Consider the following 14,694-nt stretch of genomic DNA (forward strand, 5'->3'; position numbering starts at 1 on the left):
ACGCATACCACAAAACAGAATGCGGCATCTTACAGGTTCCGAAGTGGCCCAGTGCATGGAGGGGAATGTTTCCTGGGGAAAGTGATACCAAGACAGTGACTTCATTTTCCTCAGTAACGTAGGTGCTGCGATAAACCGTGTATTTTGCATGTATCTGCATGTGAAAAGGGCAGTGATGCGGTTGTGGGGAGCTTTATTTGAAACCCCTTTAATTAAGCTGTTGGTCGCAGCTGCCCTCAGGCATTGGCAGGCGCGGCGCCCCGCGGCGGGCGGGGACACTCGCGCCGCCCCTGCCACCGGCTGCGCGCGCAGCCTCGGCACGCCCCGCCGCCGCTGGAGCTGGCCCTGGAGTGACAGGCACTGGCGCCAGCCAATCAGCTCTCGGGTCCAGCAACGTCCGCAGCTCATCTGCCCCGCGCCGCCCCTCAGCCCTCAGGTGGGGGCCCGTGTCGCACAGCGGCTGCGGGTCACGGGTGGCTCTAGGCCACCGAATCTGTGAAGTGGAAAGGGTCTGGGCAAGGGCTGCGGTCGCAGCGGGGCAAAAGCACCTCGCACGGCCGCGGCGAGGGGAGGGGAGGGGAGCGGCCGAGTCCACCCCCCCGCGGCCAGGGCGCCGTGAGCCGGAGCGGGCCGTACCACGCAGACAAGGGGGGGGCGGACTGGGGAGAGGCTTGCGCGTGCGCAGCGGCGCTGGCCTGTGTGGCGGCTCTGCGCGGCGGGAGTGCTCCGGTTGGGCCCGCGTCCAGGCGCGTGCGCAGCACTCCCGTGCCCTCGAGGGGCGGCGGACCCTGGGCGGGTGTGGTGTCCCTCCGAGCCGCTGCGCGCGGCTGGGCCCCGGCGCACGGACCCCGCCGGAGCTGGGGGAGGCGCCCGCCGGCCTGTGCCGCTGCCCCGGCCGCGCGTGCCTGCGGGTGGCTGGAGGCGGGTGGCAGTCACGCCTGGAGCTGCTGCAGCGTTTTCTGCCAGCAGCTGGCGGCGGCCTGTGGGCTCGGAGCGAGCGAGCCGCTGGAGGAGGGAACGCTGCAGCGCTACGCGTGTCTGGCGACAAGTGATCCAGGTTCTCCTTGCTCCCTCAGCTACTTTAAACTGTAGATACCTGAGACTTCTCGTTCCTAGGTTTGCTTTTCTGTTCCTGAAATTGTCATCACAACGAGATTAAGGTGCCTTTTTCAGCCTCGTCTTTCCAGATACCGAGCTCAGGTTGACATCTTACTTCCTGATAGCTGAAGGAAGTATGTTCGTTTTCCTTCTACAGATAAGAGATGTTATTGCCAGTACTTAATCTGTTTAATGGGTTTAAAGGGAACAGTAGTAAAAGTAGGAGAATCCTGAAGCTAAAAGAGCAGTCAGAGGTCTGATCTTTAACTAAATTGGCATGCATACGCTGCCTGAAGGGAACAGTTATTTTATCTTTCTATATACACCTTATATATACATGTATAGACATGTATATGTGCATACATTTATACATATTAATGTGACCACATGTATATGGACATGTGTGTGTATATATATATATAGAACCACACCTGTTTGTAGTTGCCTCAGTTCTGAAATTATTGTTCAGAATGAAGCACTTAATATCCTGCTGTTTTAGACAAGTTAACTCAGTATAAATAGCATTACTGCTTTTGTTCAGCATAAGCAACTTTTAAGAGTTACAGGCACTTCCTTTTGGCTCTGTGCTTCTTTGTTCTCAGGAAGTGTGACCGCGATCTGCAGCATGAGGAGGAACTGTTTGGAACGTACCTTTTTGGGGTGTTTCTGGGCATCAGTGGTGTAAATTGCTTGTCTGATGCTGAGATCTAAACTGGTCCCAGCAGTCTTAAGTACTGGGAAAGTGTGCATGGAGTTCACCTTTTCTTTTGTTGTTTTGCATATCAGCAGATGCATTTCTGGAGATGTCCACCACCTTCTCATCACCTCTTAATATTCATATTTTAACAAATTTGTTACTGAATATGTGATGTTTGCTTTACATGAACATTGGGTCAAATCTCTGATTGGCAGCACAAGTCTGTTGTTGGTGTTTTTATGATGTTTTGCTATCACTAGCGTTGCTGCCTAGCAGAAGGGAGCTCCTGGACAAACTCAAATACGAAAAGGAAGCCTACACAGGGTAGAAGCAAGAACAGGTAATCTGGGAGGAATACAGAGAAATTGTCCAAGCAGATAAGGATCAGGTTAGCAAAGCTAAAGCTCTAATAGAATTTAATCTGGCAGGAACATCAAGGGCAACTGGAAAAGCTTCTGTTGGTGTGTTGGTAATAAGAGGAAGACTAGAGAAAATGTGGGCCTTCTCTGGAAGGAAACGGGAGACTTGATTACCTGGGACATGGGGAAGGCTGAGGTACTCAATGACTTTTTTGCCTCTATCTTCACTGGCAAGTGCTCCAGCCACACTGCCCAAGTCAGAAGGCGATGGCAGGGACTGCAAGAATGAAGAGCTGCCTGCTGTAGCAGATCAGGTTTGAGACCATCTAAGGAACCTGAAGTTGCACAAGTCCATGGGACCTGATGACATGCATCTGCAGGTCCTGAGGGAAGCGGAGGACGAAGTGGCCAAGCTACTATTCATCATATCTGAGAAGTCATGGCAGTCTGTTGGAAGTTCCCACTGACTGGAAAAGGGGGAAAAAAAAAAGACCTGGGGAACTACAGGCTGATCAGTCTTACCTCTGTGCCCAGCAAGATCATGGAGCAGATCCTCCTGGAAACTGTGCAAAGGCACATGGAAAATAAGGAGGTGTGACTGGTGACAGCCAACATGGCTTCACTAAGGGCAGATCACACCTGAAAAATTTGATGGCCTTCTATGACAGGGTTACAGCTTTTGTAGATGAGGCATGAGAAACTGACATCATCTACCTGGACTTGTGCAAAGCATTTGACACTGTCCTGCATGACATCCTTGTCTCTAAACTGAAGAGGTGTGGATTTGATGGATGGACCACTCAGTGAATGAGGAATTAGCTGGATGGTCACACACAAAGAGTTGTGGACAATGGCTTGATGTCCAGGTGGAGACCAGTGACAAGTGGTGTTCCTCAGGGGTCAGTGTTGGGACCGGTGCTGTTTAACACCATTGGCAACATGGATGCTGGGATCAAGTGGACCCTCAGCAGGTTTGCTGACACTACTAAACTGTGTGGTGTGGTTGACACACTAGAGGGGAGAGATGCCAGCTTGAGGCTTGAGAAGTGGACCAGCTCGTGAAGTTCAAAAAGATCATGTGCAAGGCCCTGCACCTGGGTCAGGGCAATCCCCAGTACCAGTACAGAATGGGGAGTGAATGGACTAAGATCAGCCCTGCAAAGGAGGACACGGGAATACTGAGTAGATGAAAAAGTAGCTATGAGCCAGCAGCATGTGCCTGCACCCCAGAAATGCAGCCATATTCTGGGCTGCATCAAAATAATTTTTTCTTTTCAGGTGCTGCTGCATCAGGGCCAGCAGGTTGAGGGAGGAGATTCTGCCCTTCTGCTCAGCTCCCCCGGAGCCCTACATCCAGCTCTGGGGTCCCCGGTACAAGGAAGACACGGACCTGTCGGAGCGGGTCCAGAGGAGGCCATGGAGACGCTCAGAAGGCTGGAGCCCCTCTGCTGTAGAGACAGGCTGAGAGAGCTGGGCTTGTTCAGCCTGGGGAGGAGAAGGCTGTGGGGGAGACCTGACCGGGGCCTTTCTACTTATAAAGGAGGATCATAAGAAAGATGGAGAAACCTTTTACCGGGGCCTGCAGTGACAGGGCAAGGGGCAGTGGATATAAACGGGAAGAAGATAGGTTTAGACTGGGTGTGAGGAAGAAATTCTGACTATGAGCGTGGTGAGACACTAGAGCAGAGAAGCTGTGGATGCCCCATCTCTGGAAGTGTCAGATGGGAGTTGAAGCAGCCTGGTATAGTGGAAGATGTCCCAGCCCATGGCAGGGTAGTTGGACTAGATGATCTCTAAAGGTCCCTTGAACCCACACCATTCTCTGTTTCTGTATTCCTGGTGCAACCCTAATTAATGCTTTGATCATCTTTTATAGTGCCTATTTATTCCATTGTGTCTAGTGTAGATGCAAATAATAAATTTGAGTAGTGGCAAACTTCTTAGCATAAGTTATATACCTAGAATAACTTGTTTCACCACTGCTTTTAAGACCAAGTGACTGCTATGTAATCTTGCATGTTGTACTGTGGAATTGCTAGTCGACATTGAAAGTTTAAATAGGTTAATGCTACCAAGTCATAAACCCCTCATCTCATTGCTTGGATTAATCTCTAATTGAAGATAAAACAATGCTTACATGAAAGTGTCTTGTTAATGTAGCATGTTTCATTTATGAAATAGGAGAGATGATAACTCTTAACTGTTAAACTTTTTTTCAGATACTTTTGTTGAAACTAGGTAAAATGGTGACACTAATTCGCACTTTAGCAGATCATAGTGATGATGTCAACTACTGTGCCTTCTCATCATCATGCTTGGCTACTTGTTCCTTGGACAAAACAGTTCGTGTTTATTCTTTAAACAACTTTACGGAGCTTCCATACTCACCTTTAAAAGGTCATACATACGCTGTCCACTGCTGCTGCTTTTCTCCATCAGGACACATTCTAGTTTCATGTTCGACAGATGGCACTACCATGGTGTGGGACACTCGTGATGGGCAGATGCTGGCAGTGCTAGAGCAGCCCAGCAGCAGTCCTGTGAGAGTCTGCCGGTTTTCTCCCAAGTCCACACACCTAGTGTCAGGGGCAGCGGATGGGAGTGTTGTTCTTTGGAACATGCGGTCTTTGAAACTGTACAGGTGAGTGCCAGATATTTTTTGACAGCCTTGTTTGCAATGACAAGAGTATAAATTAAGTACCGTGTTGTACTGTGTACAAGACTTAACACCACTGATAATACTAAGAAACGGGAATAGGATTTAGAAGACCAAAAGACTTACCAATAGAAGAGCGAGAAGTGCTGAGTCTCTCTCCGTCCCCCTCCCCTCTCCCTCCCCACTCCCTCTCCCTCTCTCCCCCCTGCCCCCCCTTCTCTCTCTCGTTAATGCAGACTCAAGAAGCTTTAATTTTTATGAAGTTATCTTTCATCTAAATCCTGTTGTTTTTTAAGCTCATGGAAGTGGGTTTTTTTGGTTTAACATGAAATGAGGATGCATTGCGTACTGCATGCATCCAGTTTGTAAACAGTGGATCAGCAAACTATGATATGTAATATAGAGTGAGTTAGTGGAGCCAGAATGTGCTGAGTGCCTTAAAATGCCTTATATGTAGTGAGTTTTAGTTAAGTATTTATAATTACAAGGCTATGTGGAGTCCATGAATGTCTTGGAAGCTTCCAGCAATCAAAGAAACTTGGAAACCATTGACATATCCTGAAACCATACAGTTCAAGATGTAACAGTGACAGAAAGGAGTATTGGAGCTGATTGAGTTGAGAATCAGCATTTCACATAGGTTTCCAATAAGCACTTGAAACAAAGCAAATGAGTATTTTTATTGATGTTCACAGTTAAAAGCATGAACCTTTGGGTGATCTTCAAAGTTCTCCTCTACATCTCTACATTTCAGTAAAGTTTTCAGGCTGATCGTTGTAGTCTGTACTTAGGCAAGACATTAATTAGGCTTTAGAGGAGCAATTACACAACATCCCTAAAGTTAGGAAGGAAGAATTTGTGAGAGTTGGTGAGATGTTTCAGCAACCATTTCTAAAAGCCAAAATTGTCTGGTTTTGGTAATCCCCTGTCAAGCATGTTACTGCTTTTGTGGTCTTTCTACCTTTGCCTTCCACAGCAGTGATTTAGATGAGGACTGTAAGTTTTTTCAAAATGATTGATTATAGTTATCTGAAGTCATGTAAATCTGGAAACCTGTCCATAAACAGAATTTTGATAGATTTTTTTCCACCTTGTTGTTTGTAGTGCATACAGAAACACTGAAAGGGTTGATGTGTTTCAGGAGAATAAAGAGGTACTGATTACATGCTGTTTCTTGGTTTTAAGAAAAATTAGGAATTTCAGTCATTAGTATTCTGAAGTCTAAGGGTTTATGTATTTTGAAGTATTACTCATTAAGACTTTCTTTTTTATTTATCTGGAATGCTTGGTACTGCCAGCAAAAAAAACAGAAATACTGAAAAGTAATTTCTTACAAATACATGCTGTTAATATATGCAGTGATGCATGTTTTAGACCTATGTCCTTTAATTTCCTCCTAGTTGAATGATGAATGTATAATGACTGTATAGAAACTGTGTTGTTTTAAGCAGAAAATTTTCTGCTTTGGTGTTCCCATTGTGAAGAAACAACAAAGAACTTGAACATTCTGGTCCTGTCCCCTTCACCTTTAAAAGTTCATTTCAAAGTGTTAACAAGCCAACAGTAGTCTGCTTAACGTTTATTGTATGTATTTTGGGATGTGTGTGTATATTTGTTTTCAGCTGATTTTTTTATTATTATTGTCATTTGTAATTGCTGATAAAAAAGTATACTGGTCCTGTTTTCTTAAACCTGAGATCAATATTACATAGAAATTGTCAAGGTACTTAAAAAAAATGTCAGAGGATTTTTAGTTAACCATCTACTGGCAGTCTGTGGTCCTCTGCTGCTTTTGCAACAAGTTGATTGTATTGATACTGAGAACACCTTTTACCACACTTGAGTAAATCAACTGATGGTAACAAAGGTGTCCAGCTTTTCCTTATCAGCTCCACTGTTATAATTGTCTGTTCAAATTGTGAAGATGGCTATTCAGATTTTGTCTATGATGGATGTGAAGAACATGAAAGCAGATTAATTTCTGTGTATTTTTTAAAGCGTTCTCTCAGTAGTTAAATACTGATACCTGGCCTGAAAGTCTTAAACAGTACTATACATGTTCACGCATTTATTTTACTGTACGTTTTCAGAGCAGAATCTGCAGCTTTTTGTGTGAAAGAAGGAAAGTTTTAAAAATGCACTAATGAAAAAGAATTGCACATACAAAACTGGGAAGCACCGCAGTGTGATAGTATTCTTAGTGATAGAATTAAGGGAACCAATGCTTTTTTGAAGGTCCTGGGTCTGATTAGAGAGACTTTCTGCAAAGTTTATTGACTTGTCTTCTTTGGCATTAAGTTTGACGCCTCTGGCAGTAAATAATATTTCTATCAGCAAAATAGAATGAGCAGCCGTTCTACTAAATACAATGATGGAGTAAAGATGACTGACATTTCTTGCTGTATGACTGTTGCTTATAGCTGTGATTTTTTCCCTGCACTTAAAGATTCAACTGTGCATGCTGGGGTGGATATAGTGTCTATTAAAAGGAGTGTGACACTTTCAACTGACTTTAGGTTACTACCAGATAAACTAAAGGGTGTTAGGTTGACCTCACTTCCTACCACACTTCCACATCTGTTAGGAATTTTCTTTTAAGATCAGTTTTACAAAGTGCTTTGGCTGACTTGTTAAAATGTAGAAATATTTTTTTTCACATTGCTTTCTCTTGTATATGAGTAGTCCAAAATTAACCCTGTATCATTAATCACAAAATATTCTATTCAGTCACAGCTTGTTGTATGGCTTAGTAGGTGTTCTGTTTTGTCTTTTAAGAACAGAAGAAATTGTGGGAGTCCTTTTTTTTTCCCCATTGTGTACTTGAAAACCTGTTTTTTGACAGTTGTGTATTTATCTTTGACTTTTAAAACTTACCCTGCTATAGAATTTTAACAGTGCATTGTGCCTTTCAAATGGTAAGTCCATGCAGATTGTCTTCAGTTTGAAAAGTATTTTATCACTCAGTTAAAGTTACTGCCTTGGGGTGCCATCTACCATTATTCCTCCAGCAGTCAAAGGGCAGGTCCTGGTTCCTGCAGCTGTGGTTATTTTGTGTCTCTTTCCACAGGTGGCGTGAGTTAGTTTGCCTTCTGTTAACAAGTTCCAAAGTGCAAAAATTAGAACAGTTTGGCTTACTGTTGTCAGATTGTATTTTAGAGATCACGTATTCCGAACATTACTTACACTAAATTCAAATCTGATGTACTCTTGCTTTTCAGATCTGGGAATGTTAAAGATGGTTCTTTGGTGGCCTGTGCATTTTCTCCTAATGGAAATTTCTTTGTCACTGGATCATCGTGTGGTGATTTAACCATTTGGGATGATAAAATGAGATGCCTGTATAACGAAAAAGCACATGATCTTGGTGTTACCTGCTGTGATATTTCTTCACAGCCAATTTCTGGTTAGTTACTTGACTCATCAGGGGAGGAACATGGGAAAAAAAGAGTTATTTCTCTCTGGTTCTTGTTTTCATCTTTTTGTCATCAGTGCAAGTACAAATTACATTGGGAAGAACTGATGTTTTAGAATATTTTGAATATTCTTAAGTAAAAGTTGCAGTCAAGTTGATAACAAGCAATGTACTTGGTAAACAAACAAGGTGATTAGCATGCTTATGATAGCTTTCAGTAGCTAATTATCCTGCCAGAGTTTTGGAGAATACTTAGACTTCACTTACAAACACTGCCCATCTCCCAGGTCTAACAAAGCTGTTAGAAGATGCAATGCTTGATTACCTTTCTCTTACTCTCACTTTACTCTTTCGTACTTTGGTTCTCCAAGGAGGAGGACTGGATTAAAGCAGAGAACTGTAAACCTAATACCAAGCTAAATGCTTGAGCTGTGGGATGTTAATAGGTAGACTGTTTTCCTGCACCTGGCTGTCTCAGTTGGAGGAATCTGGGGGAGCAGTGCACCCAGAATCTCATGTGTCCCACTAAGATGTGGTACTGTGCAAATGTCTTATAGTGGTTTTGGCTGACCTCGCTGTATAAGCTGCATTTCAATTTTGTCATTATGTGGTTCTTCACAGTTGTCATGACATTAACTTAAGCTCTTTCTTTTGAAAATGAAATCTTATATTTCTGTGTATGGTTAGGTATTAGAATAAAAAACATAAAGCATGCATAATGTAGGCCTTTCCCAGGGCTGCGTTGCATTTTATGTTCAGTTTTCATTCATTTCACATTGGTAAAGCTTTCTGTGGAACTAAAATAATTAGAACCTAAATTTCTGTATATGCAAAAACTGTATACTGAAAACTGCGTATTTAAACTTCCAGCTGTCTCAGGGAAAGCTTTGCACTTGTGTGTACAGGCTTTTATTGTTGAGGTTTAACCCCGATGGGCAGCTCAGCCCCGTGCAGCTGCTTGCTCAGTCCCCCAGCTTCCCCACGCCAGTGGGAGGGGGAGAGTGAAGGGCACAATTGCAAAAACTCATGGGTTGAGGTAAAGACAGTTGAATAGAGAAAGCAAAAGCTGTGTGTGCAAGCAAAGCAAAAGAAGGAATTAATTCACTGCGTCCCATCAGCAGGCAGGTGTGCAGCCATTACCAAGAAAGCAGTTACAATGGCCTGGAAGGGCAAATGCCTTAACTCCAAATGTCTTCCTTTCTTCCCGCAGCTTTTATTGCTGAGCACCATGACATATGGAATGGGATTTCCCTTGGGTCAGTTGGGGTCAGCTGTCGCAGCTCTGTGTCCCCCAACTCCTTGTGCCCCCCAGCCAGCTCGCTGGTGGGGAGGGGGGAGGGGCAGAAAAGCCCTTGAGGCTGCACAAGTACTACTTGGCGATAACTAAAACATCCCTGTGCTATCAACTCTGATTTGGTCACTAATGCAAAATACAGCACTGCAGGAGCTACTATCCCAGATATAACCAGTACAGCTATGTTGCAGCACAGGTTTCCTATATAATTGTGTGGGAATACCGAAGAGTTGCATGTCTAAGCTTGCATAGCTTGTATAGTGGGATGAAACATTTGCACAACAAGAACCTCTATTTGAAATACCCTGGAAGAAATTAATTGCAGTACAGGAAAGTGTCATAGTTGAACAACATAAATATTTCAGAATTTGCAATATTTAAAGAGTCTGAAAAGCTGAAAGGTTAATTTGCATGAATTTTTGTCATATAAAAGTGTTAAAAAGAGTTGGAAAATCATGTAGTCATCTACTTTTGATGGAGGTTGGGAAACTGGGCAGAAGTCTCATTGTCAGATTTAGGAGGTAATACTCCAACTTGTCTTAACAACCTTGTAGGTTTGTGCTTTCCAGATCTACTATGGAGACAAAGCGGTCTCTGTAAAGGTATGAAGGCTTCTGTGTTCAGAGTACACGAGCTGCTTGTGCAAAGGTACCAAAATTATAACTGAGCAGCCACTTCCATCTTTCAGTGCTAAACATAGCGATAACCAGCCTTCCAGTGCCTAAAGGGAAGCTCAAGAGGGACATTTTACAAGGGCATGTCATGACAGGGCACGGGGGTGGCTTTGAGCGCAGAGAGGGCAGATGCAGGTCAGAGATCAGGAAGAACCTCTCCCCGTGAGGGCGGCGAGGCGGTGGGCCAGGCTGCCCAGAGCAGCTGTGGGTGCCCCATCCCTGGCAGTGCTCCAGGCCAGGCTGGATGGGGCTGGGAGCAGCCTGGGCTGGGGGGGGTCCCTGCCCGGGGCAGGGCTGGGAACTGGGTGGGCTTTAAGGTCCCTTCTAGCCCAGACCATCCTGTGAGTCTGTGGAGTGCTGCTATCTGTGTACCACCTTGTTTAAAAAGGTGGTACAGAGCAGGAAGAAAGCAGGAGAAGTAGGGAAAAAAGCAGGACAGAAGCAGGGGAAGGCAGAGGAAGTAGGATGTGACCATGTACTTCAGCACAGAGAATTAGTGACTGACAATACCAAATCAAATGGGTGCCCACTGAAAGGTGTAGGGACAACACTGAATTAACCTGTCACCATGGAAAGGGCATTAATCTTTAAATAACACCTCTAGATCTTTTTTGGCGAAAGTACTACCCAAAAAACTCCATCGGGAACTAAGAATTGCTTCTGAGGGCAAAGGAACATGTTGAAGCTAAAACAGATCAGAGTGCAGTTTCCACCGCTCCATGTTCTGTGGAGATTATTCTCTTGGTTTAAAAAAGTATCTTACAAACCTTCAGCTTTCTGCCAAGATAGAGTGAAATAGGTAAGAAAGCAAGTATATCCTACACCATGGATTTTTTTAGCTGATTTGTGATCATTCTTAGTTTTATTTAAGCCATATGTTACTGAAAGTCAGCACTTTCCCTTTTTGTGTGTTGCTGTTTAATCACCAAGGATTGAAATTTACAGGATTATTGGCAGATTCAACATCCATACAGATAGTGCTTATCCAGTACAATTAAAGATTGGTTTAGATTTAGACTCTCTTTACCTGCTCAGTTTAGAGCAAAATTAGAACCAGAGTTTTGGTTCTTTGTTCTTTACAGCATTTGTAATAGATGATCCTCCTGCTTTTGAAGTATATTCAGTCACAGTTGCATTGTCAGATCTAGAGCAGTTACAACACTGTGCAGGCTTTCCCATCTGACTGCGAAGTTTCAGTGCTGCCTTGCTCCTAAGTAAACTTCAGTGAAATTACCTCGCGATACTCATTAAAAAATTGGCAGATCTTGTTAAAATTTTCCAGCAAACCTCAGTGGAAGACAGTGTGCTGTCCTTCTCCCAAGTTATCTCAAAGAGCTCTACATGTACAACACTGTAATACCCCATTAACAAGTTGGTAACTTGTAAAATATTGTTGAAGTCTGTGCATCATGACAGAATTCTTATCCAGACCAAGTTTCCAAGTTCTTAGTTATCAAGAAACATGTTTTTACAACATGATAGCTAATGTGTGCTACTCATCTCTGCAAGACGCTTGATTTTAACAGATTTGAGGTAGAGTCCTAAGATCTGCCACAGTCCCAGTAGTTCTGATAGACCTATTTGTTCACAGGAACAATGTATACTAGGATTTTATTGTTGTAACTGTTTGAAATTAAAATACACTTTTATGTGGTGGAAAAATGGAGGTTAAAATCTCAGGTAATTTTGTAAGACACTCAACGTAAATATTTTGACATTTCTGTTAACCATAGAGCTGGAAAGCTTAAAAAGTCTTGAAAAGAAAAAAAAAAATTCTGATTTCCAGCCTTAATCCTGCTAGTTCTTGTAGGAATTCTAAGACTTGGTACCAGCAGAGGTAATGCCACTGAAGGATTGTTATGGTGGCTTGTGTCAGGCTGGCATCCAGCTCAGTGGAGTAGAAGAGCAGAAAAAATTTGGCACTGGACTTACAAATAAAAAAGTATTCTTGACAGGCTGAAATAACACATTTGGAATGGAACGTGATAATTCCAAAATGTTCATATTGGCTGAATAGAGAGCGGAAAGCTGTAGAAATATTACTGTTGTGTTTAATCTTTAATACAGTATTTCACTTGGTTTATAAAAGTGAAAAACTGAACATTTAAAATTATGAAAATAGCCTGTCAGATACACATGTACAAAATGTGAGAGTATGTGGTTAAGTTTGAGAACTACTGAACTGTATAAGAAATGGATACAACTGTAAAATTTATGTTGGAAGATTATATTGGTGCACTCAGTGGATAAAGAAATCAAATATTTACTATCAAGAAAACTTAAAATATAAGCCCAATTCTGGTTTTATGTACTTGTTCAGGAAACAGTGTAGCAGAGATAACTATTCCTTATTTCTAAATGGTCTTGGAACTTCTGCAATTATTTTTGTTAACACTTTTTAAAAGTAGTACTGAGATTAAGGAAATGTACTAAATTCTAGTGTAAGAATGCTGATGTAGTTTACTGGTATGCTGTTATTTTCAGTGCTTCTGATTGCCATTAATATATTTGAATTTTACCAGATGTTGAACATGAATTCACATATTTCCAGATGGCTTCTTGTGGTCAAGATTATCAGATCAAACTCTGGCTTATTTTGTTTGCAGATTTCATAGGTGTGTATGGAGATGCTTTTTTCATATTCCAATGTCTTAAGTCTTAGTGGCAATTTGCATCTAAGATCAAATTTATATTGTTGAAGTTGAAAGTTTTCTTTTAATTGTTTAGCAGAAGAGCAGCTAAGGTGTGCAACACTTTGTAACATTGGGCCCTGTAGATTTTATTCAGTAATCTATTTACCAATAATTGTAAAAGTAAATATATTTTTAAAAATTCCCCCAGTTCCTTCCAACTTAATGTTATCATAAATATTTGGTTTTAATTAGTATTTGTAACTTTGTGTAACCAGTATAATTTCTACTGTGCCTTTTGAGCAGGTTGATAGGTTGAAACCTCTTAATCTACCAAGCCAGGGAGAGGTTGCCTTTCATCTTTCAGTATGTCTTGGCCCTTGAGCAAGAGCTGGAGAAATTAAAACAGCGTTGGCTCCTGCTAAAACTGCAATGTAGATGTGTGACTGCTGTGTAGAGACTAGGCAGATGGCCAAAAACATCTTCAGTGGGTGTTGTTTTGTGATCTCTTTTATGTAGAAGTATATAAGGACGAATATTGTGTGTACAGAATATACACTTAATTATCTAAACCAGTTAGACATGCTAAGACTACAAAGTGAGGAAGTCAGAGATGTTAAGCTGTCTCTGGGATCTTTTATCCCCTTTTCTTGCAGACGGTATGTCACAGAGACTGATCTTTGGTGCAGCTTTACGCTTCTAAAAGTGGCTTGTCTTATACCTTGTCAGGTATGTCCATATGTAATAATTTACTTTTTCTGATTTTAGGTGTTGAATTAAAATACAAATGCACACTGAGTGGACATTCTGCCCCAGTTCTGGCTTGTGCATTTTCTTACGATGGGCAGATGTTAGCTTCAGGGTAAGCAGTATTTTACATGTTTAAATTTCATGCTCGTGGCTGTCCAGGTTAATGCTTCAGTACTGTAAATCAGAATGTTCAGAAGAGAAAGTTCAAATGTATTTCCAGTAATTAAGGAATAGTTCTGTGACCTCCAAAACTCCTGAAGTGTCTTTCCAATTGGTTTGTGTCTTGCGGGTGATTGATATATAGGGTGTTGCAAGCTTTGTTCTCATGTAATGAGATTCATGATTTCCTGGTTTTGGGGCATTTATGTGGCCTTCTATGTGGATCTATTAAAAATACAAGTCTACATTACAGTCTTACCATCTCTTTGGGACACCATTTAGGATTTCTTTTGTACTCAGGCACTTTCAGGAACTTTTTAGAAAGTGAAATATCTTGAGATTTTTGTCTCTGATAGATTTGGTTGAAATAAAAAAATTCTTCACTGATCCACACCCAGCGTACTGCAACATAAGCCTTTTTTCCATAAAAAGTGCATGACTGTAGACGTGTTTTTGATGTCAGCCCTGTAACAGAATAATGATTAAGGCCCAACTTAGTCATGAACCATCAGTTAGAGACTTGTATTATTATTAGTCTTTGTTAGAGACTGATAAGGGAGTTGCCAGTGTCATTGCTAGGTCACTCTGTTATGTTTGAAAGACCCAGGAGGGTGGAGGTGATAGAAAGATTCCTGATGACTGAAAAGATGTAAATGTCACACTTACCTCCAAGAAAGGCAAGATGGAGGCTCCAGGGAACTTCAGGCCAGTCAGCCTGACTCCAGTCTCTGGGAAGGTTGTGGATCAGATCCTTCCAGTGGGTTTGGAAGCTGCTTCCAAGGACAACGTGTTTGGGGAAAGCAGCAGGAATTGAACAAGGGCAAACTGAACCTCACCAACCTGCCTGCCTTCTGCGATGAGAAGGCTGGCTGTGTGGACAAGGGGAGAGTGGTGTGGCTGCACACCTCAGCACCTTTTTGTTCACCTTTAGCAAGGTGTTTGACGCAGACTCCCAGTGTAATCTT

General features: G+C 42.5%; 1 protein-coding gene across 11 annotated transcripts in view; it reads left to right on the forward strand.

The window, feature by feature from the left end:
* Positions 1–438: 438 nt before the first annotated feature.
* WDSUB1 (WD repeat, sterile alpha motif and U-box domain containing 1) overlaps positions 439–14,694 on the forward strand; it is a 32,007-nt gene continuing 17,751 nt past the window's right edge. For 7 of the 11 annotated variants that reach the window (XR_005105851.1, XR_005105852.1, XM_037398299.1 and 4 more), the window contains exons 1-5: positions 945–1,232; positions 4,374–4,795; positions 8,029–8,213; positions 12,713–12,805; positions 13,589–13,682. Coding sequence is in view for 9 of the 11 variants with exons in the window: in XM_037398299.1 (XP_037254196.1) it covers positions 4,398–4,795; positions 8,029–8,213; positions 12,713–12,805; positions 13,589–13,682 (770 nt within the window). In the remaining 2 variants the exon portion in view is untranslated. Of the gene's footprint in view, positions 616–693; positions 1,233–4,373; positions 4,796–8,028; positions 8,214–12,712; positions 12,806–13,588; positions 13,683–14,694 lie in introns of those variants that run through there. The other 4 variants (XM_037398301.1, XM_037398303.1, XM_037398300.1 and 1 more) reach the window with 4 other exon arrangements.

The sequence above is a fragment of the Falco rusticolus genome, chromosome 8, assembly GCF_015220075.1.
Source record: "Falco rusticolus isolate bFalRus1 chromosome 8, bFalRus1.pri, whole genome shotgun sequence".
NCBI classification, from domain to species: Eukaryota; Metazoa; Chordata; class Aves; order Falconiformes; family Falconidae; genus Falco; species Falco rusticolus.